A 22941-nucleotide genomic window follows, 5' to 3' on the forward strand; every position below is an offset into this window, starting at 1 on the left:
ACAACGTCTTGTTTAAGTGTACGGCCTCAGTAGCGAGCGTCCAGCGGCGCTTAATTTCAGCGGGGCGTGCAGCGTGGCGTCGCGCGTCGAGCGTCGAAGTGACTTCAGCAGCGTGCAATGTGGCCGCACGCCTACGTTTATAAACTTTGGAATTTTTTGACATAGACCGCATGGACGCCCCGCTGGTGGTTGCCGCTCGAACATCTACTCACTCTACTCAGTTTGCATATTAAGGCACTGTTGACGTTGCAGAGACGTGACTCGAATCTTTCATACAGGACTTCTCAGAAAATCTTTTAAACATTTCATAGAGAAAACACTTCGTTATATAAATACTGTACGGTCGCTTGTTTAAGCAATTCAACAGGTAGAATATTTCACGCAGTCGCTTGCTAACAAAACACTCTCTTAAGTAAGTTGAATGTGACCGAAACCGGCAAAACTTCCCACTTTGTTGCTTGCCATAAGGACGAGATTTGCTTGTATCTTTATACGAATAAACTGTCAAGGCGTCCTTATGGCAAGCGACAAAGTGGGACTTTTGCCGGTTTCGGTCACAAATACCTATGTTTAGTCACTTCGGGCGACAGCGACATGTTACGAAGACCGCTATAGAGGGTCTCCATTTTCAAGCACTATGTGCTGAGGACCTGTTCTTATCCAATCCTAACCTTTCACTATATGTATTATTTCAGTACCTAGATTTACATTAGGTATATTAACACGATTTTTACTAGCTATGTAAATAATACTATCCTCTATCTATCAGATTAGCCGCAATGTACACGAACGCTGAACTAGAAGCCATTCGGGACCGCAAGGACAAGATCCAGTCCCGCCTTTACTGCAAGATGATCCTGTCTCTCGCTGAGCCTGTGCCTGAGACATTGCGAGGACATTACGCTACTCTAGCGACGCTCTTTAAGTGTAACAAGTAAGTCATTAGGTACTTAATTTGATAAGACGCGTCCAGAGGGGGCGCTATGCGTGGGCGACGTGGGCCACCGCCTACGGCCTCGCGGTCCTAGGGGCCTCGCGCCACAAATACATATAACTGGGAAGTAACGTAAAAACATATTCGTTATTTCTTGTGCCACCTCGCCTCGCTAAATGTACCTTGCCCACAACAAATTTTGGTCTGGCCCCGCCACTGGACGCATCCAAATCTACTGAATTCATGTGTACGCATATCCTACTTTAGATTGCGCGTCTCATTACCTCAATTTATGCAAAACTCGCATAAAACTCGATATCTCCAGTAAACAAGCTTTGTAACTATACTAACTGTAGTACTACCCTTTTATGTCACCAATCACAAACGAAATAATGCGATCCCCGTATTAGACTAAATTCGGCCTAACATACATATAGATTTAGCTAATCGATCCCTGGCGAACGTATTTTACAGGGCTAGATGAAAGGTTTATTCCGTATTAGTAGCGATATATTGATGTCATCAATAATACGGAATAAACGAATGCTATGAAACTATTGTATCCTCACCAGATGCAGCAAGTTGCTGGGACGCCACATCGCCGAGCAAGTGCCGTGCCAGCCGGCCAACATGCGCATAGACCGACGGGGCAACGTCATCTCTTCACACACCAAGTGAGTTCCTATCCCCAGGGGGCCAACGAACTCCGATCGTACTCGCTGGACGCTAACGCCAAACGACATATGACGACGACGAATGTATGACGGTGTTTCTTGGCCGAGGCATATGTACTTAGGTACACCAAATCCATCATCCACGTATCTATAAGTCCCTTTTTAGGGTTCCGTAGCCAAATGGCATAAAACGGAACCCTTATAGTTTCGCCATGTCCGTCTGTCTGTCTGTCTGTCTGTCTGTCTGTCCGAGGCTTTGCTCCATGGTCGTTAGTGCTAGAAACCTGAAATTTGGCATGGATATATAAATCAATAAAGCCGAGAAAGTCGTACAATAAAATCTAAAAATTTAATTTTTTTTAGGGTACCTCCCCTACACGTAAAGTGGGGGTGATATTTTTTTTCGCTTCAACCCTAGAGTGTGGGGTATCATTGGAAAGGTCTTTCAAAACTAATAGGGGTTTTCAAATAACATTTTTTGATAAAGTGAATATATTCGGATATAATCGCTCCGAAAGAGAAAAAAAATGTGTCCCCCCCCCTCTAACTTTTGAACCATAGGTCCAAAAAATATGAAAAAAATCGTGGAAGTAGAGCTTAAGAAAGACATTAAATGAAAACTATAGCGGACATTATCAGTTTAGCTGTTTTTGAGTTATCGCAAAAAGTTTCTCCCATAGTAAAAAGACTTTAATTAGGTACTGATTATGCAAATTTGCCTATTTGTTTAACTCGCGTGAAAGGTACTGTTTCATCCCTTGGTTAACAATTTACTATACTTTAAGCTCCAGTTTAGCTTATTGTGACGGAAGAGTAACTACGGAACCCTACACTGAGCGTGGCCCGACATGCTCTTGGCCGGTTTTATTCTTCCTGGCGTTGTCCCGGCACATTGCCACGGCTCATGGGAGCCTGGGGTCCGCTTGACAACTTCCAACCCAGAGGGTAAATCTATGCCTTGTTGGGATTACTCCGGTTTCCTCACGATGTTTTCCTTCACCGAAAAGCGACTGGTAAATATCAAATGATATTTCGTACATAAGTTCCGAAAAACTCATTAGTGCGAGCCGGGGTTTGAAGTTGAACCCGCGACCTACGGATTGAAAGTCGCATGCTCTTACTGCTAGGCCACCAGCGCTTTTTTATCCACGTATAAGTATCGATCAGCGCCATTTTATATTTCATTCCTTCTTCCATTTTTTATTTCTCATAACTATGCTTTTTTTATAGGCGGGTTAACTGTACTCATTTATGATTTGTGGGTTATGTGTTCCTTTGTGTGATGTTTGTTAGGTATATAAAATCTATTTCTTGTCAGAGACCCATCATGGAGCCTAAACGAATACATCACATGGCTGTACGGAGAGCTGCGTTCCTGGCGCCGTGTTTATTGGAGGTTATGGGCAGACTGCCACTTCCTGCGCTGTCAGCTGTGTGACAGCTACTTCCCCAACTACCAGGTATGTGCGTTTTATTTATAGGATTATTCGCTAAATGACGCTAAACCGTGCGTGAAAAATCCTAGTTCTTATTGTTAAAATTATTCCGAGAAACAAAAGTCCTCTGGCCGGTAATTATCAGCAGGAGTATGCGTGAACTATAGACGGCAGCACAGAAGCCCCATTGGCAAGTTTATATTTTTAGATTTATGCCACTAGATGGCAGACCCGAAATAAAGCCAGCATGAAGAGTAGGGGGCAGCACCTGCTTAGAAGCGTGAATTGTTTTCGCTTTCGATTCAGGTCATGAGATGGCATACCCACCAACACGCACGGTATCTAGAGGTATACTTAGACTTAAAAACTACCCTGTCTCAGTAGTCAGATTCCTAGGTTTCCCAGGACTGCGGATGCTAAAATCCGACACTTGCATCTTCTGTCTTAAAGTCGACGTTGTTTGCAGATGGAATGGTGTTCCCACCACGAGCAAGGTCCGCATATGTTCTCGGTGGACAACCGCCCAGCGTTGCCTGCCGGCCGCTACCCATGTTGTGGCGAACGTGCTTACCGCTTCGAAAGTCTCACACGCAACACGGTAAGAGATGCTATCTACTTTCGTACAGTCCTGGCTAGCTTGATTTATTCCTGCATGGGAGTATTTTATCTGTCATGCCCGGTTCAGACGTATAGCCAACTCAGGCCAATATAAATGGAGGCGAGAATATGATCTCGGAGAGAGAGAATATGGCACCATGGTCTGGGAATATTTAGGGCAACACAATGTCATCATCTGCTGGTACTATCTATGCTGTCATGTAAGTTTTCTATCCTCAGGGTTGTCATTTCATTTACATAACTTTTACGTTGTATTTCCCCAGGGTTGTCAATTCCGCGAGCATGTCCCAGACGAGCGTCTCCCCACGGACGCGGCCGTGATGGAGATCTACAGCCAGTTTCGCGAGATGATCGCAATGAGGCCACCTCAACTAATGTTCCCGGAGCGTCTCACCCGGCTCGTACCCAGGGGTAAGATGTTGAAAAGAAGTTATTCTCTTCAATGCTCTCTGTAGTACTTGATTTACTACTATGAACAGGCTAAGGGTCTCAGGTTGGCCGTTGTAAACAGAGCATGGTCGAATGGGGACTGCTTCGTGGCTACTCTATCCGATGTGTTTGCGATACAGCACCTGCTGGATTGCCCCGCGTGCCCGCACTCGTGCTCTGAATCTGACCTGAGAGATGCCACGGTCCGGGCTGTCAGCACCGCTGCTTTCTGAGCATCCACTGTTCAGGGGAACCTCGACACGAGAGAAGAAGAATTACTACATTTCGCGCAAACACAATGAGCCCCTATTTGTTCCCAGCGCAAATATCCTAACGTGTATAATGTCTTCGGAGGTTACATGATCGGACCAGGGCTATAACCGCAAAAATCGAAGTTCGTCAATTGCGGGCATTTTTCTCTATCACTCTGATGATTATGTACTAAGTACTACTTGAGTACTCATAATGAGAGTAAAAGAGAAAGATTCCAGCAATTTACGAATTTTGGTTTTCGGGGTAGGCTCCCGGAGAGTTTGGCGAAGACGTACGTAACGGCATGTACGTATAGCCACGCACATGTCTACGTTACGTTACGCTACGTTATATTGTACGTACAGAATAACATCGGAAAATAAAGTCACATTACAGGCTAGTACCATACACCGGACTCAAGATAGCTCGAAACTCAAAACATGCTCTTGTCCTCAGAGACAACCGAGGACAGCTCCGGTCGCCTGCAATGCAAGGAGGTGTTCTGGTGGGAGGGCATCCAGTTGGCGCCACCGCGGCCGCCATTAGGCCTCCTCGGGAAACTCTACACTAGCGACACCAAGTTTAACCGTGAGCCGTTTCTCTGACTTACTTACCCTTTTTCACACACTGTGTTCAATGCGGTCGACATTGGGATATTGTCAATCTCATTGTAAAAAATCCGGTCTTTAAAAGAATCCTTCGAAGATTGTTATGTTCCTTTCGCAAAAACATAAAAAAGAAACCTTAAAAAAACTAGGTACTTCAAAAGCGAATGTTTCTGATAGCGCATTTTGTGAATGAAACGTAATCTTAAGATATTTAAGACATTATATAGGAAAATTACCGCTGTATATATGCTATTGTGCCCTCATTAATAATTTGGTGTATAGTTAACAACAAAAGTAGTTCGAATTAAAATCACAGCGACTTTTGACGCTAACTGTACATACAAGTACCTAAACGAAACATAAGAGTAAGTATATTCGGTATAGAAGCGTCACTCGTGGTCGTCACTGGGCGTTAACCTCGAAAATCGAAGTTCGATAATTGCGGACATCTTTCTCTGTCACTCTAATTACGTCTTAGCGAGAGTAAAAGAGAAAAATTCCCGCAATTTGCGAATTTCGGTTTTTGCGATAGGCGGCCTGGTTCAGGCCGACTAGATAAAAATATTATATTTATGTATTTTATTTTGCATCAATGCGATTTTATTACTCTTATGTTACTTCATTTAATTGGCGATAGACATTGATGTACATACACAATAATAGAGTGAAGATACCGAGTTGTAATAATGTATTCTGATTACATATTATGTTCAATCTTCCGCGCGCAAAACGGGTGAGCAAACTCGTTGCTTTGAAGTATACCTATAAAATCTGAGTAAGCGAAGCGAGTAAAAGGTTGAAAATGAGAAATATTATCTTAAAGACGCTCGTTACCACTCGGTAAAAATCCTCTAAAACCTGTACTTCTGTAAGGTTCTGTACAAACACCTTTAACTGAGCATTCGTAGCGCTTAGGGACGGTCACACCAAACAGTCACTGTTATCTAAACGTTAAATTATTCTGTAATTTTCGCTATTGAATAACGTTGACCAGTGCGTCCATTGGAGTTGGTGTTACTGGCCCTTAGTGCACGGCTTCAGAGCGTCCAGCGTCGCGTTCAGCGGGGCGTCGAGCGTCCAAGGGATTTGGAAGGGACCTTTGCACTTATTTAACACTGGCTTCTTACTACGATTTCGTCTGCGTAGAATTGATATTCAAATAAACCACTTCCATAATAAAGTTCACCCCCTTTTGGCGTACTTACCGGGATAAAAACTATCCTATATCCTTTCTCAGGACTTTAAACCATATCCATTATGCCACAGTCAAAGCGTGAAGAGGAGTCAGACCACGCTAGTTTGGCAGCGATTTTAATAGCCCAGCCTGTGCAAGAGTTAAGTAAACGTCATAATTTCATAGAAGTTTGACGTTTAAATTAACACTTGCACTGTCTCGGCTGTCAAAATCGCTGCCAGCTTATTTTGGTCTGACTGTACAGACCAACATAGTTCTTCTCACATTTATAATATGTATCAGTATGGCTGAATGCCGCGCTGAACGCTCCGCTGTCCGCGCCGCTCTAGCGTCCACTCAGTCTGCACCCTTGCTTGTTCAATAAGTACGAATGGTCAGCTAACTGTCTGCACATTAGCGTCAGCCCGGCCGGGCTCGCCGGCGCTGGCGGCGCGCGCGTCGTCGTCGTCGGTCGCTGCACCCGCTGCTGTCACGGACAAGAAGAGGCCGAAGGATGAGACGCCGAGGAAGGTAAGATTGGAGTGTTGTGTTGGTACTGGTGCCACAGATGCTAAGCAATTTTAAATATATGTTTAAATATCTAGTCTATTGTAAAAGTGAAGAAACTGCTTTTGCTGTCGACTAGGTATAAAAGCTATTACAGACGGGCCTATCGGATCGCGACCTTTTTCGCTCTCACTTATAGCTGCGTTCTTAACGGACATACGGCGTCGGCGGACCACCTAACACACGATCGAACCTGCGGCGGACCGGACCAAGGCCGCGGTCCGGTCTGGCCGTCTTTAATGGCTTTAAAGCCGAGAGGGTTGCAAGTTGCAACCGGTATATGAACGCTAAAATGAGAGACTTATATTTATGGTGCACAAACTGAAGTCATTCGCCGCATGACAACAATATCGGTTGCCTTTTATTCAAGTATTAAATAATTTACGTCAAAGGTTCTATCGGTTGCCTTTGCCATAGAGAAACAAGAAGTAAGCATAGAGTGCTCCCTCCATACATCAGAGGGCCTACCGCGAACCACGTTCGACGTGTTGCCTCTCTGTCGCACTTGTAAATTCGTACATAAGCGTGACAGGGAGGCAACATGTCGAACGTGGTTCGCGGTAGGCCCTCAGTTTTGGTTCCAATACTAAAACGCTTATTATTTTCGGAGTCGACTTCTAGCATCGAGTAGCGGAATTATCAGTACTGCTACTTGACTCTATTATGTATCGGGTGTCGGGAGAGACGAAAATTGTATTTCTCATCAATTTACAACTAATATTACAAGCAGATGACAAGCAGGAGTTGAATTTAGAGTACCGGTTATAAATTAGCTGAAAATTGACTTTTCGTTCGTCGCGACATCTATTGTCAAGTAGCAGTACTGATAATTCCGCTACTCGACGCTAGAAGTCGACTACGAAAATAAGATTAATAAGCGTTTTGGTACCAAAACTGATGTATGAATTGCTGTGCACTCTATGCTTACTTCTTATTTCCTAGCAATGTCATACATTGTCATACATGATTCAGTGACAATATGTCTTATACAATAAATAATAATTACGAATTATCAGTTAATAGTGTGGTCGTGGTCGATGACATGTTACTATAGTGTTACTGTCTCTCTCGGCTGAACAAAGACCTATTTTTATTTTAGTTATTGAATTATTTAAGTACCTAATTTTACCACGTATTTAGTGTTATTAATGTATTTAGCAGGTTGAGCAACAAGTTCTGCCAAAATCTTTTCTAGGTAATATCATTGATAATAATTAGTCATCACCCTCTTAGTACGTATTTACCTATCCAGTATGTACTTTATATTATACATCCTGCAGTAGAACACTATTGGGTAAATGAGTTTATCTTCACTGCAAAGGAAATCACAGTACCTATTTTAGACTACTGAAATAGAGGTGGATTTTCAAAGAAAATTTTGTAGCCACAGTAAATTTACTGCCATCTTTCGACACATGATTAAAACTTTTAGAACGCCATTTGACTTTGATCCTTATTCTTTCACGGATATGTGTTAAATTTGTTAAATATCAAAAAGTGGTGCCGTCTTACCGGGCATAGGCTAAAGGTTGTGGCCTTACCTTTGATCTATTAGATGGCGCCACTTTTTGATATTTAACAAATTTATTTTGATAATCCACCACCACTCAGGGTAGTTAAACTAGTTAATGTAGTTATTAGATTATTTCATGATTTTGCTTATATAAGAAAATCCTACTTTCTAAATAACGGTAGCTCTTCATTAACTTAGCAAGCGTAATGCCACGCTACCACCTCAAATTACTGACACTTACTAAAAAATGATGACGTTTATTGTAGTGATGCTTTCCCACTTTGTCGCTGCAAAAACTAGGTTAAAATTACTTAATCTGCATTTACCAGCTCCACGTTAACAATAAAAATTAATAAATGCTTTACACAAAGAAAGGCACCCCCGGCAGCGGCGACTCCCCCGGCTGCGAAGAGAGCTCCTCCTCTTCAGACGAGAGTGAACAAAGCTCCGGGCGGAGTGATGAAGACGCTCCCAGGAGTCCACGGAGGCAGCACCAGCCCCCGCCAAGAGTCAGGTGACTAATGACATCATGTTTACCCTATACACATGACATCTACCTATTAGAATAACTCAACTTAATAGCGCGCCGCACGTCAATTACTATATGTGATGTTATCAACATGCTCGAGGTACCTACAGTTAAATTGAGTCGCTCGCGGCAATTTCTAAGGAGTCATTTTAAGCTCTTAAGTCTAGTTTGGACTACGTTAATAATTGGTCAAGTGGCGAGTAATTTTAATTAGGTAACTAAATTCGATCAACTGACCAAAACTCGTTCGCTCTACAGGCGACCGAGTTACAGGTGAATATTATCGTATGAATAAAATGGATAGAATCATTACTGACTAATCTACTCAACTATTTTTTTTGTGTTCAGACACGTAATGCTCGTCACTCGACTAAATTACTAACGTAGTACAAACTAGGTTTTTGTCAGACTTCTATAGTTATTAAATTTTAGTTCGTTGCAGGAAACAGTACTGCAGACAGTGAACCAAACCTATCTGTTAAAATATTTAATAATCTTCCCTGCAGTCGCCGCACCCGGGTGATAGGACGACAGTGGGTGACATCACTCTCAGCGCGAAGCAACCAAGACGGGCAGCGGCGGTTTGAAGAACGCGCTGGAAGACAAATGCGCACTGCACTAGCTCGGCGGGGCAATACCACGCCGGGGAAACCTAAAGCGCCGCCAGGTTGGTACACAACACACAATGACAGGTAACTGAGAACAGTTACAACCAAAATGGACATCGATTTCAAGGTCACCTCGCGTCAGGTACGTAATATCTATCTTTATCACTCGCTCGTCGGAATGAAACGCAAGAGATGAAAGTGTAGGTATATATACCTAATGCCATAGCCAGGATATGTCTAAAGTGTCACAACTGAAATAAGCATTGGTGCTTTGAAGAGCGCGCTGGACGGCATTAGCACTCACTCGTCGAGGAACACAACGCGTGGTGTAGCTAGGCGTGGGCGAATTAGGCCTTCCCCACGGCCTCGCGGAAGCCAACCCTTGGGAATACACATTGAAAAAAAAGGGCCTCGCAGATGCGACTTCGCCCACGGCAAGATTAGTTCACGCTACGGCACTGCACAACGCCAACTGCCAAGCATCAGAATTGTTATAACCAATATGCAGAACCGTATTTTAACATTTGGCACATTTAAGTATGGCCGCTCATAACTTAAAAAAAAAATGCTTGCGCCGTTGGAGCCCAGAATAAGTAATAGTACTACCGTACAGAAAAGAAACTTTCTACAAAATCGAAGTTAGACAGCGATTCAAGGACGAATCATGCTGTCCCTTTTCAATCTATAGCACTATCCCTTTCGTATATTTAGGCTTGTTAAAATTCGAGTTATTATCTTATCTGTGGTTATGCATGCAACGTCAAGTTGTGCCAACCCTAATTATTGCTCGGAGCAATGCTGAGTCCCACGGAGCCGAGAATACCCGAAAGGATCAGTTTCGCTCCCTTGGCCGGAGTCATAGGGTAATTAGAGCAAACCAAGATAAGTTGGCAGCGATTTTGATAGCCCAGACGGTGCATGGCTTATTTTAAATTGACACTTGCACCGTCTGGGCTATCAAAATAGAAATATAATTTATATCCTTTTGATTTCCAAGGATTTTATTTACCTGTTCGTATTTCAGGCGGTGTGTACGCGCGCCTGGAGGCGGAGTGGCGCGAGCGGCACGGCGCGCGCGCGCGGCCCGCCACGTCGGCGCGGGCGCGAGCGCCGCCGCGGTACAAGTGAACAATACACTGCTCACACTACATGCACGCCTTTCATTTCTACTTGTGGATGTGTGGTGTAAACAAGCAAAGACAATTTGAAATGGTGGGTTGTCGAAGAAAATATTGTAGCCACAGTAAATCTACTGCCATCTTTCGCCACATGATTAAAACTTTTAGAACGCCATTTTACTTTTCTTTATTCTTTCACTGATGACGTAGTGATTATATGCTCTTTGGTTATATATCAAACAGTGGCGCCATCTTACCGGGCATCGGCTAAAGGTTGTGGCGCCATCGCTCCAAACGATGCCGCCATACCTTTGGCCTATTAGATGGCGCCACTTTTTGATATTTAACACATATCAGTGAAAAAATAAGGATCAAAGTCAAATGGCGTTCTAAAAGTTTTAATCATGTGTCGAAAGATGGCAGTAAAGAATAAGGATCAGTCAAATGGCGTTCTAAGTTTTAATCATGTATCGAAGGATGGCAGCAAATTTACTGTGGCTAGTTTTCTTTGACAATCCACCTCTATTTCAAATTCTCTTTCATACAAGTATGCAGGGATTGCAGGGGGCTAATAGTTTTGGTTCGGCCTTTTGTACACCCACTTGCATACTATAAGATTGTGTATCTATGGTTGTTAAAAAAACTGAATGTATATTGACTAGTCTTTCTAGTTTTTGTTCATAAAAATACGTATGATTACGGGCAAGTGGAAGGAAAAAGGCCTCGTAGGCGGGGCGCTAAACGCTGGACAGAGCAGGTGACATCAAGGCTGGAGATGTGTCAACACGGCCATCCATGAGGCAGAGGAGCCAAGAATCTAGTATGGATCGGGCATGAGTGGTGGAGGGAACTGACAGAACGGGATAGTCTTATGTACCTTTCAGTAGGAGTAGCAGAGAAAGCGCTTTTATTGTTTGTCCTTTCTGCTTACTTGTGACGTAGGAATTTTGAATGTAATGATCCCGACCAAATTACGTATGTCGTTTTTGGTGTGTTGTCAGTAATGTCAAAACGTGCTTTTATTTTGTCGCATTGCGTATGTTCTGACCCTCGCCGGCGCACGCGGTATAGCACATCCATACGATCCTACCATCTATGATAGAAGCCGATGGATAGTTAGTCGATTTTCTTAACAGATGTCGCCACTACAATCGTTAATCCGCAGGTTGAAACTATCTCCACCTTCCGTAGTTAACTTTCACAAGAAATGAAAGGCCACATTTTGTCAACGACTTTTATTTAGCCTAGAAGTTCATCCTGTGCGGGAACTGCGAGGAGCGCAGCCCGAAGGCCGACTTGAGGTACCCGCGCAGAGCCTTGCGGTCGGCGCGCGCGCTGATGGCCTTGACGACAGCGTCGTCCACCAGCTTCTGGTCCTTCTTGCGCTGCTCTGATGGAACGTATTTCTGGAAGAGATAAAAATTGTTAGCTTCCATGGGCATCCAAATGAATGGAAAAAAAAATTGGTAAAGAAGGTATCCAGCTCGCAGTGATAAATGAATAAACCACTTTTGGCCCTAGGGTTAATAAACCTCTGGGGGTCGTACAGTCTCACGTCTGAAAATATCGATACGAAAAATGTGCCATATAAATATACGTATACACTAACTTAATATATGGGCAATAAAGTGGTGTATACATATTTTTGGACACAGACGTGACCGACCGTACGTAACTTGTACATTACAATACAAGTGCGAAAAATAGGAATCGAATTCGAGCATGTACCGTACAATGTTTTACAGTACATATCGCCCTTTAAATTTTCGACATACGTAATGTGCTAATTATCGCACTAGTGCGGTAAAGTAGCACCATATGTACTGTAAAATAAATTATTATTTAAATTAGAATCAAATAACTAGCTACAAGTTTAAACATTGAACATTTCAGCTTCAATAATTTTACAAATCACCTATATAAATACACACAAACACGTTCCATACAGATGTTTAGACTATCAAAAAAAAAAAGGAAACAATATGTATGTTTCTACACAAAATACTCTATTATTTCAAGGCAAATGTTCATAATCCGAAACATCCTGTAATCCTTTAATTTTGTAATGGGTGTACAAATATTATTAAAAACCGATGTAATGCCGACGTCGCTCGTCCACCACCGTTGCGTAACAACTAGTGTTTCCAGGCAATATGGCTCGGTAGAGGGCACGAAGCCAACTATCTCTCCACCGAGCCATACTGCCAGAAACAGATAGCATAAGGTCGACTCCATGCTGGTTAGATGAAGCTGAATTAAAAGCGATAAATGTTAGTAAATGGAAAAAGAACAGACACTGACCGTAGTTCTGCAGAAAGTGTCCAACTTTTTTGTCAAAGCGAACCCTAATTTGGTGAAATTGGTTCATAAAAAATGGTGTTCTGTATAAGTATGGTCATGGTCAACTGCGCAACTTGGTAAGGGTGCTTACTGCACACTGCGGCCTAAATAAGCACATGCTCACTATGGGGAAACGTGACATGGGGCGGTGCAGACTCTGCATGTAGGCAGAGGAGACGCCTTTGCACATCCTCGCAGAGTGCCCTTGCCTAATGCGCACTCGTGACTCAATCCTGGGCAGACACATATTACGTCTGGAGGAGTTAAGGTCTCTCGAGATCAAGAGGATCCTGCATCCAGCTGTTTGAAGTTGCAGGTTTGCATCGAGAGTTGTAGTAGGTGGCGATCACAATAGATCAGGAATGGTTGCAGTGATATTTAGGCTGTAGAGCCTTACATAGCCCCTAACAAAGAAGAAGAATGGTCAACTCTGTATAACTATGGTCAGCTCTGTATAACTATGGTCAGCTTATGACCACACAAGCACCACATGTTAGTAAATGGAAAAGGAACAGCAATGGGGATTCCAGGTATTGTAACGTCATTTAGAAATGATATTATAACAATTTTAGACTATTTGTGGACATTAATAAAATCCAATAATTTCTGTAACATTTCTAACAGTTTTCTGTAGTATTAAAATTAAATATTTGCTTAGCTTAGGTATTCCACCTGTCCAATTTTTTTGTTTAATGTGCATTGCGTCTCACTCTCACATTAAACCAAATATGAGGTGCAAATACACATTGGACCAAGAAATTGGACAGGTTTACTTTACGTAAACAAACACTTCCATTCCATATTCACATTATTCCTATAATGTAAAAACATTGTTCGCTACGGAGCGAATGCGAGTGTACGATAATGTCTTTCTGTCGCACTAATATGTAAGAGTGATAGAGAGATTACCATATCATTCGTTCTGTAGCAAACAAATGTCATCTTTGCTAGGCGGCCAGGTCAGCACAACTAGATCTAAAGTAATTAGGCGGGTCCACACAGAGCAAGCATACGCGCGAGCCAATTTCCTCGTGCACAAAACGGCCAGTGTAGACGTGTCTTGACCGTGACAAAAAGGTTGAGAAAGCCAATCCCAGCTTCAGGAATTTAAAGAGCTGCATAAGTCATTTTCGGTGGTGTAACAACTCGGTCTAAGTGTTAAATTTTTGGGCGACTTGAAGACCCACAGTATACTTCCATACAGCCAAGGTCTGGGGCCTATTGCATAATAAAATACAAGTTAATACGATTATAGATTTTACATGCAAAATCACTAATATTGTCACTGTATTTTATTATACAGATTCAGATACAAATTATACAATAGGCCCTTCCCAAGCTGATCCAGCGGCGTCCATCGCTAATGGTGAAGCTACACAGGTGAGACAAGCTGTTCCAGTGACAGTGCGTCAAACCAACAACTTGGCTTGTCCGCAACCCAGTTCATCTGGCGAGCAGACTGGCCTAGACACCTTCCGGGACTGGCAGGAAGTGGACCGAAGGTCCAAGAAGCGCCCCACTAACAGTGGGATGCCTCGCCCCGCCGGACCCGTGAAGTCTTCGACTTCTAATCCTCCCCCCCCTGTTAAACGTCAAGGAGGAGAGGCTAAGAAGAAGAAGAAAAAGAATAAGAACCAGCGGCGAGCAGGCCGTCTTGCACGAGAGCAGCAGCTGGTCACCACACAAAACCCTGCAATCGGGGAGGGGGCACAGGCTTCCCAGAAGCCAGCACCCAAACTGGCGCCGAACAAGCAGGTGGCTGCTGGCAAACCTCCGCCTAAGGGGAAAGGTTCCATCCTACCCCCTAAGGCTGGAACGTCGGCCAGTACCCCTGTGAGTTCGGCTGCAGGTCCACCTAAACGGCCCGGCAAGGCCGCACGAGCCGCTGCTAAAAGGACGCGGGACGAGTCCTTCTCCCCGCAAGGAGAACACAAAAAGCAGAGGCTGGTGAGCCCTGGTCAACCGGGCGTGTCGTATGCACAAGCAGCGGCGTCAGACCTGACGATCGTTATCACTGACGCGAAGTCGGGTAAGATCACCGCTGACCAATCAAATGCCATCCTCCGCGGGTTTCACCAAGCAATCGTGGAGGAGGCAAGGAAGCACATCGTGGGAGCCACGCCACCTAAATTCAAGGGCAAGCCTATCTTCGCTGAGGGGCAGCTGAGGGTCTTCGCAGAAGACGAATACTCGGCCGCCTGGTCTCAGCGGTGCGCGCAGGCCCTAACCTTGCCAAACATCTCCCTAACGGCTGTCCGCCAGTCGGAAATGGCAAGGAGAGTTAGGTGCGGGCTCCTTATACCAAACGTCGACAACTCGTCCTGGGAAGACGTCCGGCAGGCAGCTGACGGACTAAAGTACCAGAATGAATGGGCCAAGGTCGGTACCTGGTCCATCATTGAGATACTGCGGCAAGACCAGGGGTGGTTTGTCGCCTTCACAATCTCAGAAGACCTCGTCCCTGCCTTTATGGAAAGGGGAAGATCCCTGAACTGTGGGGTGGGCAACGTCTACCTGAAGTTCAGGGGCCCAGGAGGCAAATACGTGGACCAGCCTCCCACCCTGCAGGGCTCCACCCTAAGGGTAACGGGTGCACAGGTCCCTAGCCAACAGGCCGAGGGCACCCCCAAGCAGAGCAAGTCTGCCTCTGGGGAGAAAGCTGCCCCCCCGTCGTTATCCAAGCCGACGATACCTGAACTCTCGGAGGATGAACTCCTTGGCACTGGTGAGGGACCAGCCGGGACATCATCCGAGTGCGAGGACTTGTCGGCCTGGATAGAGTCGGGGTTGGCCGACATGTTGAAGGAGGGAGGGGAGATGCAGGATGGCCCCCCTACCACCGACAACATGGACACAGATTAGTGTCCTACAAGCAAACCTCCAGCACAGCGTGGCCGCTACGGCCCAACTGAGACGCTGTCTGGTAGGTCTGCCAACAGCCGTTGCCCTCCTACAAGAACCTTGGACGGGCAGCGGACATATACGCGGGCTCTCTGACACGAAAGGTAAGCTCTATTACTCCACGGTACATGCCGTCCCTAGGGCATGCATCCTAACCACTAACAATATTATTGCACAACCGCTCACTGAATTCTGTTCCAGAGATCTGTGTGCGATTAAACTACAAGTTCCACTGCCAACAGGATGTCGCGACCTAGTCCTCGCCTCGGCGTACATGCCCGGAGAGGACGAGCCGCCGCCTGCTGAAGTACAACGACTGGTCAGCCACTGCGAGAGAGCAGGTCTCGCGATTATCATCGGGGCCGACTCCAACGCACACCACCAGCTGTGGGGAATGGAGACCAGTAATAACAGAGGTAAGACACTTGTTGAATATCTTGTGACTACAAATCTAAACATTCTAAATGTGGGCGCTGAACCAACATTTGTAAACAAACGATGCAAAACGATTATTGACCTGACTCTGGCTTCGGAGGAGGTCAGCGAACTAGTTATGGGATGGCACGTCTCTCAGGAGGCCTCCTGTTCAGACCATAGATGGATTCGCTTCAATCTAGCATCTAGTGACACACCAATCGCCCGTAGAAATCCCAGGAAAACTGATCGAGCCGCTTTTAGGAAGATCCTAGGCGAAAGCCTCGATCTGCTTCCTCCGAGGGATGACCTTCGGGAACCGACTCAAATAGAACAGCAGGTAAACATCTTAACTGATGCCCTCGTAGACAGCTACCACAAGGCGTGCCCCTTAAACCCACCGGCAAGGACTGCCATAACGGGTCACCAGTGGTGGGGCCCAGAACTGGAGAGACTCCGGCGGAAAACCAGGAGACTCTTCAACAGGGCCATGAACACAATGGCCGAAGTGGACTGGGACAACTACTATGAAGCCAAGGCCAGGTACAAAAAAAGACTGCGGTACTGGAGATCCTTATCGTGGAGGAACTTCTGCAGCAGCATCGAAACATTAGACCAGGCCAACCGGGTAAGGAAAACTCTAGCGCACAAGCCCACATCACAACTGGGCTCACTGCGGAAGCCCGATGGCACATACACATCTTCCCCTGCAGAGACTCAACGCCTTCTCCTGGTAACCCACTTTCCGGGATGCGTAAGCCTCGCTGATGTAAATCAGCAGGACGAGGAATACAGCACAACAGACAACAACTGGCAAATGGCGCATAGAATCGTCACCGCTGAGAAACTCAGGTGGGCCATAGACAGCTTCCATCCCTTCAAGGCGGCTGGTCCGGATGGGATCTTCCCTGCTCTCCTACAGTGGAGTCTAGGACTCATCCAGGAAACTCTAACCGATATCATGGTAGCCTGCCTAGCCTGGGGGTACGTGCCCAGGAGATGGAGGGATGTCAACGTGATTTTCATACCAAAACCAGGTAAGAATGACTACACGGCTGCTAAATCCTTCAGGCCCATCAGTCTCACATCATTCCTGCTGAAAACTCTGGAAAAACTGTGCGACAGGGATCTGAGGGATCGAACGCTAAAGAACATACCGATGCACAACAACCAGCACACGTACAGCTCAGGTAAATCCACAGAGTCAGCCCTACACATGGTTGTAAGCCGCATTGAGAGAGCCATCCACGACAAAGAACTGTGCCTCGGCACTTTCATTGACATCGAGGGCGCTTTTGACAAGACCCACTTTACCAGTATAGGGAATGCCTTGGAAAGCCATGGCGCGGAACCCGGACTAACAAAGTGGATCATGAACATGTTAAACAAGAGGATTATAAGGTATGCAGGTCAACCGCAGGCCGTAGCAGCGGTGAGAGGATGTCCTCAAGGGGGAGTCCTGTCGCCTCTGCTGTGGAACCTGGTAGCTAACAACCTTATAACCAAACTGAACGAGGAACACTTCTACACAATAGGCTACGCTGACGATCTGGCAATATTGATATCAGGTAAATTTGCCAGTACAGTATGCGACCTCACCCAGTCAGCTCTCCGGATCGTAGAACGCTGGTGCAGAGAATTTGACCTATCAGTTAACCCCACCAAAACAGAAATGGTAATGTTCACCAATAAAAGGGCACTTGGCAACTTTACCAGACCAACACTTTTCCAAACCGAGCTGCAGCTGACCGATGAAGTTAAGTACTTAGGACTAACTCTCGACAGTAAACTCAATTGGAACAATCACATCAACAAACGTATAGACAAGGCGGGAGTTGTCTTTTGGCAGTGCAGAAGGATGATTGGTAAGAGGTGGGGACTGAACCCGAAAATCACCCTTTGGCTCTATAAGACGATAATCCGCCCCCTACTCTGTTACGGTGCCCTGGTTTGGTGGCCAAGAACAAACATAGGCAACGTACGAGACAAGCTACAAAGACTCCAAAGGCTCGCATGCGCGGCCACCACTGGCTGCACGAGGTCCACTCCAACTGCAGCCATGGAGGTCATGTTAAACCTTCCACCGCTGCACCTACACATACAGCAAGAGGCCAGTCTCTCAGCGGTAAGGTTGCGAACCCTTAATATATGGTCTAACAGCATAGGAGCTCTCCACACAACATGCCTGGAAAAGGTATATGACGAATTTCCAGTGCTTAGGTCGGGCACGGATCGGATTCACAAACAAGCTATCTTTGACAAAAGGTACAAAATACAGTTATATGAGGACGACAACCACGAAGGACTCAATCTCCGGGAGCTGAGAATCTTCACTGATGGGTCCAAAACAGACAGCGGGTCGGGCTCCGGAACCTTCTCAGAAGACCTGAACATGTCAATCACCACACCGCTAGGAGCCCATAACTCGGTATTCCAAGCTGAGTGCATGGGCATCTTAAACGCGGCGGCTGCCATCATTGCAAGGAAGGTAGTAGGATCCTCCATCCGCATACTCTCCGACAGTAGAGCAGTCTTAATGGCTCTAAATAGCCATATAATTACATCCAAACTTATACACGAATGCCACGAACGACTTATGGAGGTATGTCATAATAATAATAAGATCACTTTACAATGGATCAAGGGACACAGTGGATCCCAGGGTAACGATGCTGCGGACGAGCTTGCCAGGCAAGGATCGGGTGCGGGGGCGATTGGTCCGGAACCGATTCTTCCGATACCGTTTAGCAAGGTACGCTCAATGCTGCTGGCACGTACAGGGAAACTACACACAGAACACTGGCTGAATCAGACTGGATGCAGACAGGCAAAAGAAGCCATGCCTGGCATCAACGGAAAGCTCACAAGGGCGCTCCTTCAACTAGGGAAGGTCCGACTGAGTATGGTAACCAGTGTCATAACAGGTCATGGACTATTTAACAAACATCTTTTCATAACAGGTGTCACAGACAGTCCCTTATGCCGAGGATGCATGGAGACAGAAGAAACAGCCTCTCACGTGGTGCTGGAATGCAGCGGAGTGGCCCCATACAGGGCAAAACATCTCGGATCCCCGAGAGACCTCCCTGAGGTCCTACTCAACATCAAAGGTTTGATAGGATTCCTCGAGGAGTTGGGCTGGCAAGAGTAGCCAACCCTCCACCCCCCCTTGTCACGCAAAATAGGCGCCAGTCGTCGAGTTGCGGAAAATCGCCCGAACTACAATACAATACAATACAATAGGCCCTTGATCGCGGTAGAGTGTCGCAAGTTATTTATGAGAGGGAAATTTAGTAGGTAACCACTACCAGGGTTAGTAATGTAAATAATACTAGTTTAGTCTATGAATACTAAGAATGAAACAGGAGCAACCTCTTTCTTGGTGGCAAAGATGTCCTCTCCCTGCTTGCGCTTGACGCTGCGCTTGGCGGACTTCTTGTTCTTCTTGAAGTAGGCGTCGTCCAGGTGCTCGGGCAGCTTGAAGGCGCCCAGGTCGAGCCGCGTGGAGGTGCCGATCACGTAGCGCTGCGGGATGCGGCGCAGCGGGCACGAGTTCAGCTGGAAATTTACAAGTGTTAAATAAAAGTTTTTTGACTATGATAACCTTTGACCAAAAGAATTTATCTTGGATTTTACTACCTGTCCTTTTTTGTGTTGAATTAGGGCTTGCCAAGTTTAGTGATAAATGCTAAATAGTGAATATCGACCATTTTGTTGAGACAAAAGCACTGAAGTGTACCCTGAATGCATCTGCTTTTATTTTTCAAATTCTAAGTAAATTAGCAATAATAATGAGATAAACAAGGGTCCAGGGCTCCTGAGCTTTTGCTAAAGAGATGATCAACTGTTTATCTCGCTAATATGCATTTATTAATCATGTTTTCTGACATCTGGTTATCAGCAACTGTTGATTTATGCTCCAACTTTTCATGAACTATACCGATCTAAAAATGTGACCAAAAGAAAAGGGTCCTTCATGTGATGATTTCTTTGTGTGCCATAATTATGCATTATGAATCTTGCTGCTTCATCTCACTTGGCGATAAGGATCAAATTGCGATTAGCAAAAAGAATTACAGTAAAAGTAATAAGTGAATTAGACTCACTGCGAAGGGTCCGGTGACGAGCAGCAGACCACTGGGCAGTACGCCGAGGAGCACGACGCGCTTGCCGGCGTGGCGGCCGGCCAGCAGGATGCACACGGTGCCGGGCGTGAGGTTGGGCCGCGTCCGCCGCACATGCTTGCTGAACGACTTGTGGTGGGGGCGGGAGCGGATCCTGCCAAGATCAAGCAGAATAGTCATTCAGGGCAGGATCTCCAAACACTCCTACTTCGATATGACAAATTGAACCTCGCACAAGTGCTTGTGAGTAATTTTCTACTAAGAAATACCTTGGTAGGTATATGAAATCTAAGCTAGCTTAAGCTTGCTACAAGGCCAGAATGAAACAGCACAAACAGCCATATTAAGCAAATTTTAATTTTGGCATATTTGTGTAAAAATATGAATCTCATTCACAACAAGTATTTAGTAAAATATTAATCCAATAAATTGTTGTTGATTTCAAGTCTCAATTTCTCAATTTTTGAACTCTGAAAATGATACAATTACAATAATTACAAAAGTACAATGATAAAATACAACTGTAGTCTCTGTCTTTTAAGAACAGTTATCTTAACACCATTAAAAAATTAAATTGGATCCATATTATAATCATAATTTCTGGGATGAGGACTTGACGGTTTACAGAAAGGAAGTGCCACAGAAAGATTTAAGTGCTAGTAACTTAATGTATGTTCATAAATTTCAGCACCACTTTCATATTTATACATGTTTCTTAGCCCAAATATTAGTTGCATACTAAAAGTATCTTGAAAGAAAACAAAAGGCTGTTCTATACACATTACAATTTTTTTTTCAATAAGTGACAATCTTCATAATATAATAGTTACTCACTTGTCCTGTGTAGGGTAGAAAGACCTCCTGCGCTTGAGCAGCACAGTACGGGAGCCTCCGTTCTTGTCACCACCAACTTGCTTCACCACCACTGAGGGCTTCTTGGGCTTCTCGGCTTTAGGATTCTTCTTGCCAACAAACTTGTAAAGGGCCTGGAAGATAGAGAATAGTGTGCCAAATACTAAATCTATATAAGTCTATGATCTCCTTAATTATTCTGAAAAACTACACTAGATATTCAGTATTGCTGGGAATAATGGGCCAGTCAATCACACATATATATTGCCAATACTTGTTTTTTTTTTACTTGCACTATTAGCAGAGTAGGTTTTGAGGTTATTAAAACAGTTTAGTTTTATATACAACAAACCAAAACAACCTGTAGAAAAATAAAGCGATATTTTAATAATGCTTAACTTTAACTAAGTACAGGAAATTGAAAGTACGAACCTTCTTGTGGTACATCTTGGACTTGGAGAATCTGACAACTCCATTGCCCAAATCGTAATTCCTGGGCTTGCCAACCTTGGCCTTCTTCACGCCGCCTGCGGGCGCCGCGGCGGGCTTAGCCGCCGCCTTGGGCTGTGGTGGAGCCATGACTTAACTGCACAAACAGACACCAACCTCAATAACAACACCACCTCAAATCAATTTTAGGTTACAATTGTTTTGACACGACACAACATGAATAGAGACTTTAAAGCAATTAGGTTCGATGCTATTACGATCGGAATTAAGTGTTTAAGCACTGGATAAAGGGTTATAAGGGTTTATTGACAGTGGAAGCACTTTTTGGTCGTGAACGTCAAAATTTTAACTCAACTTTTCGATGAAAAACTGAAGGTTAGAATCAAAATAGGACACAATATCACTTATACCTAGCCTTAAGATCTATAATCATACACGGTGTTCAATAATTAACACGGATTCGATCGTATTCAAATGGATTTCTTTTCATAAAATATTATTTCAACTCACATTACAACCGGGCTCAAGCAAAAGAATTTGACAGAAAGAAAAATGCCTGTCTATGGCACGCTAGTGACGTTTTATGACAGTTTTCGGTTTTTACGATTCGGTTTATTCGCTATTGACAAATATCCTCAAAACGAGATAAAATGACTAAAAACTAGTTTGAAAAGAAATACATGTTAAATTAATTCATTTCTATAAAACAGTTAAAACATCATGTCTCACTAACAAAAATGTTATACTTCCAATTTACTAGCAACCCTATTTAAAACGTCATATTATTTGAAATTAAAAAAATAATTAGTGATGAAAAATGGCTTCTTTGAGGAGCCCGTCTTCGCCGTCCGACGGCTATAAAAGGTTTAGTGACGATTTCGCAAACACCAGCATCAACAATTACGGCTCGAACGTCACAAGTAAATGAGAAGCTAAGATTTTACTATGCACTGTAGCCGCATAACCCGTGTACGCTTTCCTTGTACTTACAATACATTTTGTTATGCATATTAACATTTGTTTTAATTTTCTACGCTAATTATATGCCTTAACTCATAGATATCCTACTGTACCACTACCCTTTCAGATCGATCAAGTGTTCCTGTAATACCTTAAATGGATAATGACGCAAATCTATGACTCATAGCCGTCTAAACACTAACTTATGTATATTATAAACAATGCACATTAGTTGACCCAAATTCTTTTTTGCGGCGTTTAGTTTCTTGAAGAATCCTTCGCTAAGCTCTTGCATGGCTGTAGTCGCTTTTTGCATGCTCAAAAACTTAATAAGTGTAGTAAATATAGTGTAAATTCCAGTTTTAATTCATAAGTAAATGTAAAACCTTGTAAGTGTTACAATAGCGGCAGCTAGCGCTAGCTAATGCCCCGATTACGCG

At 44.4% G+C, this 22941-nt stretch overlaps 3 protein-coding genes across 6 annotated transcripts in view; 2 read left to right on the forward strand and 1 right to left on the reverse strand.

The window, feature by feature from the left end:
• LOC133529263 (SANT and BTB domain regulator of class switch recombination) overlaps positions 1–10502 on the forward strand; it is a 13831-nt gene extending 3329 nt beyond the window's left edge. For 2 of the 4 annotated variants that reach the window (XM_061866952.1, XM_061866951.1), the window contains 10 exons: positions 770–934; positions 1507–1608; positions 2927–3068; positions 3511–3642; positions 3926–4073; positions 4800–4931; positions 6544–6656; positions 8577–8719; positions 9241–9401; positions 10367–10502. In XM_061866952.1, the coding sequence (XP_061722936.1) occupies positions 770–934; positions 1507–1608; positions 2927–3068; positions 3511–3642; positions 3926–4073; positions 4800–4931; positions 6544–6656; positions 8577–8719; positions 9241–9401; positions 10367–10470 (1342 nt within the window). In that variant the 3' untranslated portion in view covers positions 10471–10502. Of the gene's footprint in view, positions 1–769; positions 935–1506; positions 1609–2926; positions 3069–3510; positions 3643–3925; positions 4074–4799; positions 4932–6543; positions 6657–7853; positions 7920–8576; positions 8720–9240; positions 9402–10366 lie in introns of those variants that run through there. The other 2 variants (XM_061866953.1, XM_061866954.1) reach the window with 2 other exon arrangements.
• A 1178-nt stretch (positions 10503–11680) lies between these two features.
• On the reverse strand, positions 11681–22170 carry LOC133528741 (large ribosomal subunit protein eL6). Its single transcript, XM_061866191.1, has 6 exons — positions 22052–22170; positions 21524–21677; positions 21074–21225; positions 20222–20393; positions 19488–19673; positions 11681–11866 (listed from the first exon to the last, which is right to left on the reverse strand). The coding sequence occupies exons 2-6, from the start codon at positions 21668–21670 to the stop codon at positions 11705–11707; spliced, it is 819 nt and encodes a 272-aa protein (XP_061722175.1). The 5' UTR covers positions 21671–21677; positions 22052–22170; the 3' UTR covers positions 11681–11704.
• Positions 22171–22277: 107 nt separating this feature from the next.
• Positions 22278–22941, forward strand: part of LOC133529417 (two pore channel protein 1-like) — a 49187-nt gene continuing 48523 nt past the window's right edge. The window contains exon 1 of the mRNA XM_061867125.1: positions 22278–22461. Coding sequence (XP_061723109.1) covers positions 22359–22461 — 103 coding nt within the window. The 5' untranslated portion in view covers positions 22278–22358. The remainder of the gene's footprint in view (positions 22462–22941) is intronic.

The sequence above is a fragment of the Cydia pomonella genome, chromosome 20, assembly GCF_033807575.1.
Source record: "Cydia pomonella isolate Wapato2018A chromosome 20, ilCydPomo1, whole genome shotgun sequence".
Classification (NCBI taxonomy): Eukaryota; Metazoa; Arthropoda; class Insecta; order Lepidoptera; family Tortricidae; genus Cydia; species Cydia pomonella.

Coding starts and splice junctions, on each gene's coding strand:
- LOC133528741 (XM_061866191.1), bottom strand. CDS start 21,670: ATGGCTCCACCACAGCCCAAGGCGGCGGCTAAGCCCGCCGCGGCGCCC. Junction 21,226..21,523: donor CCAAGATGTACCACAAGAAG/GTTCGTACTTTC, acceptor TCTATCTTCCAG/GCCCTTTACAAGTTTGTTGG. Junction 20,394..21,073: donor TTCTACCCTACACAGGACAA/GTGAGTAACTAT, acceptor TGATCTTGGCAG/GATCCGCTCCCGCCCCCACC.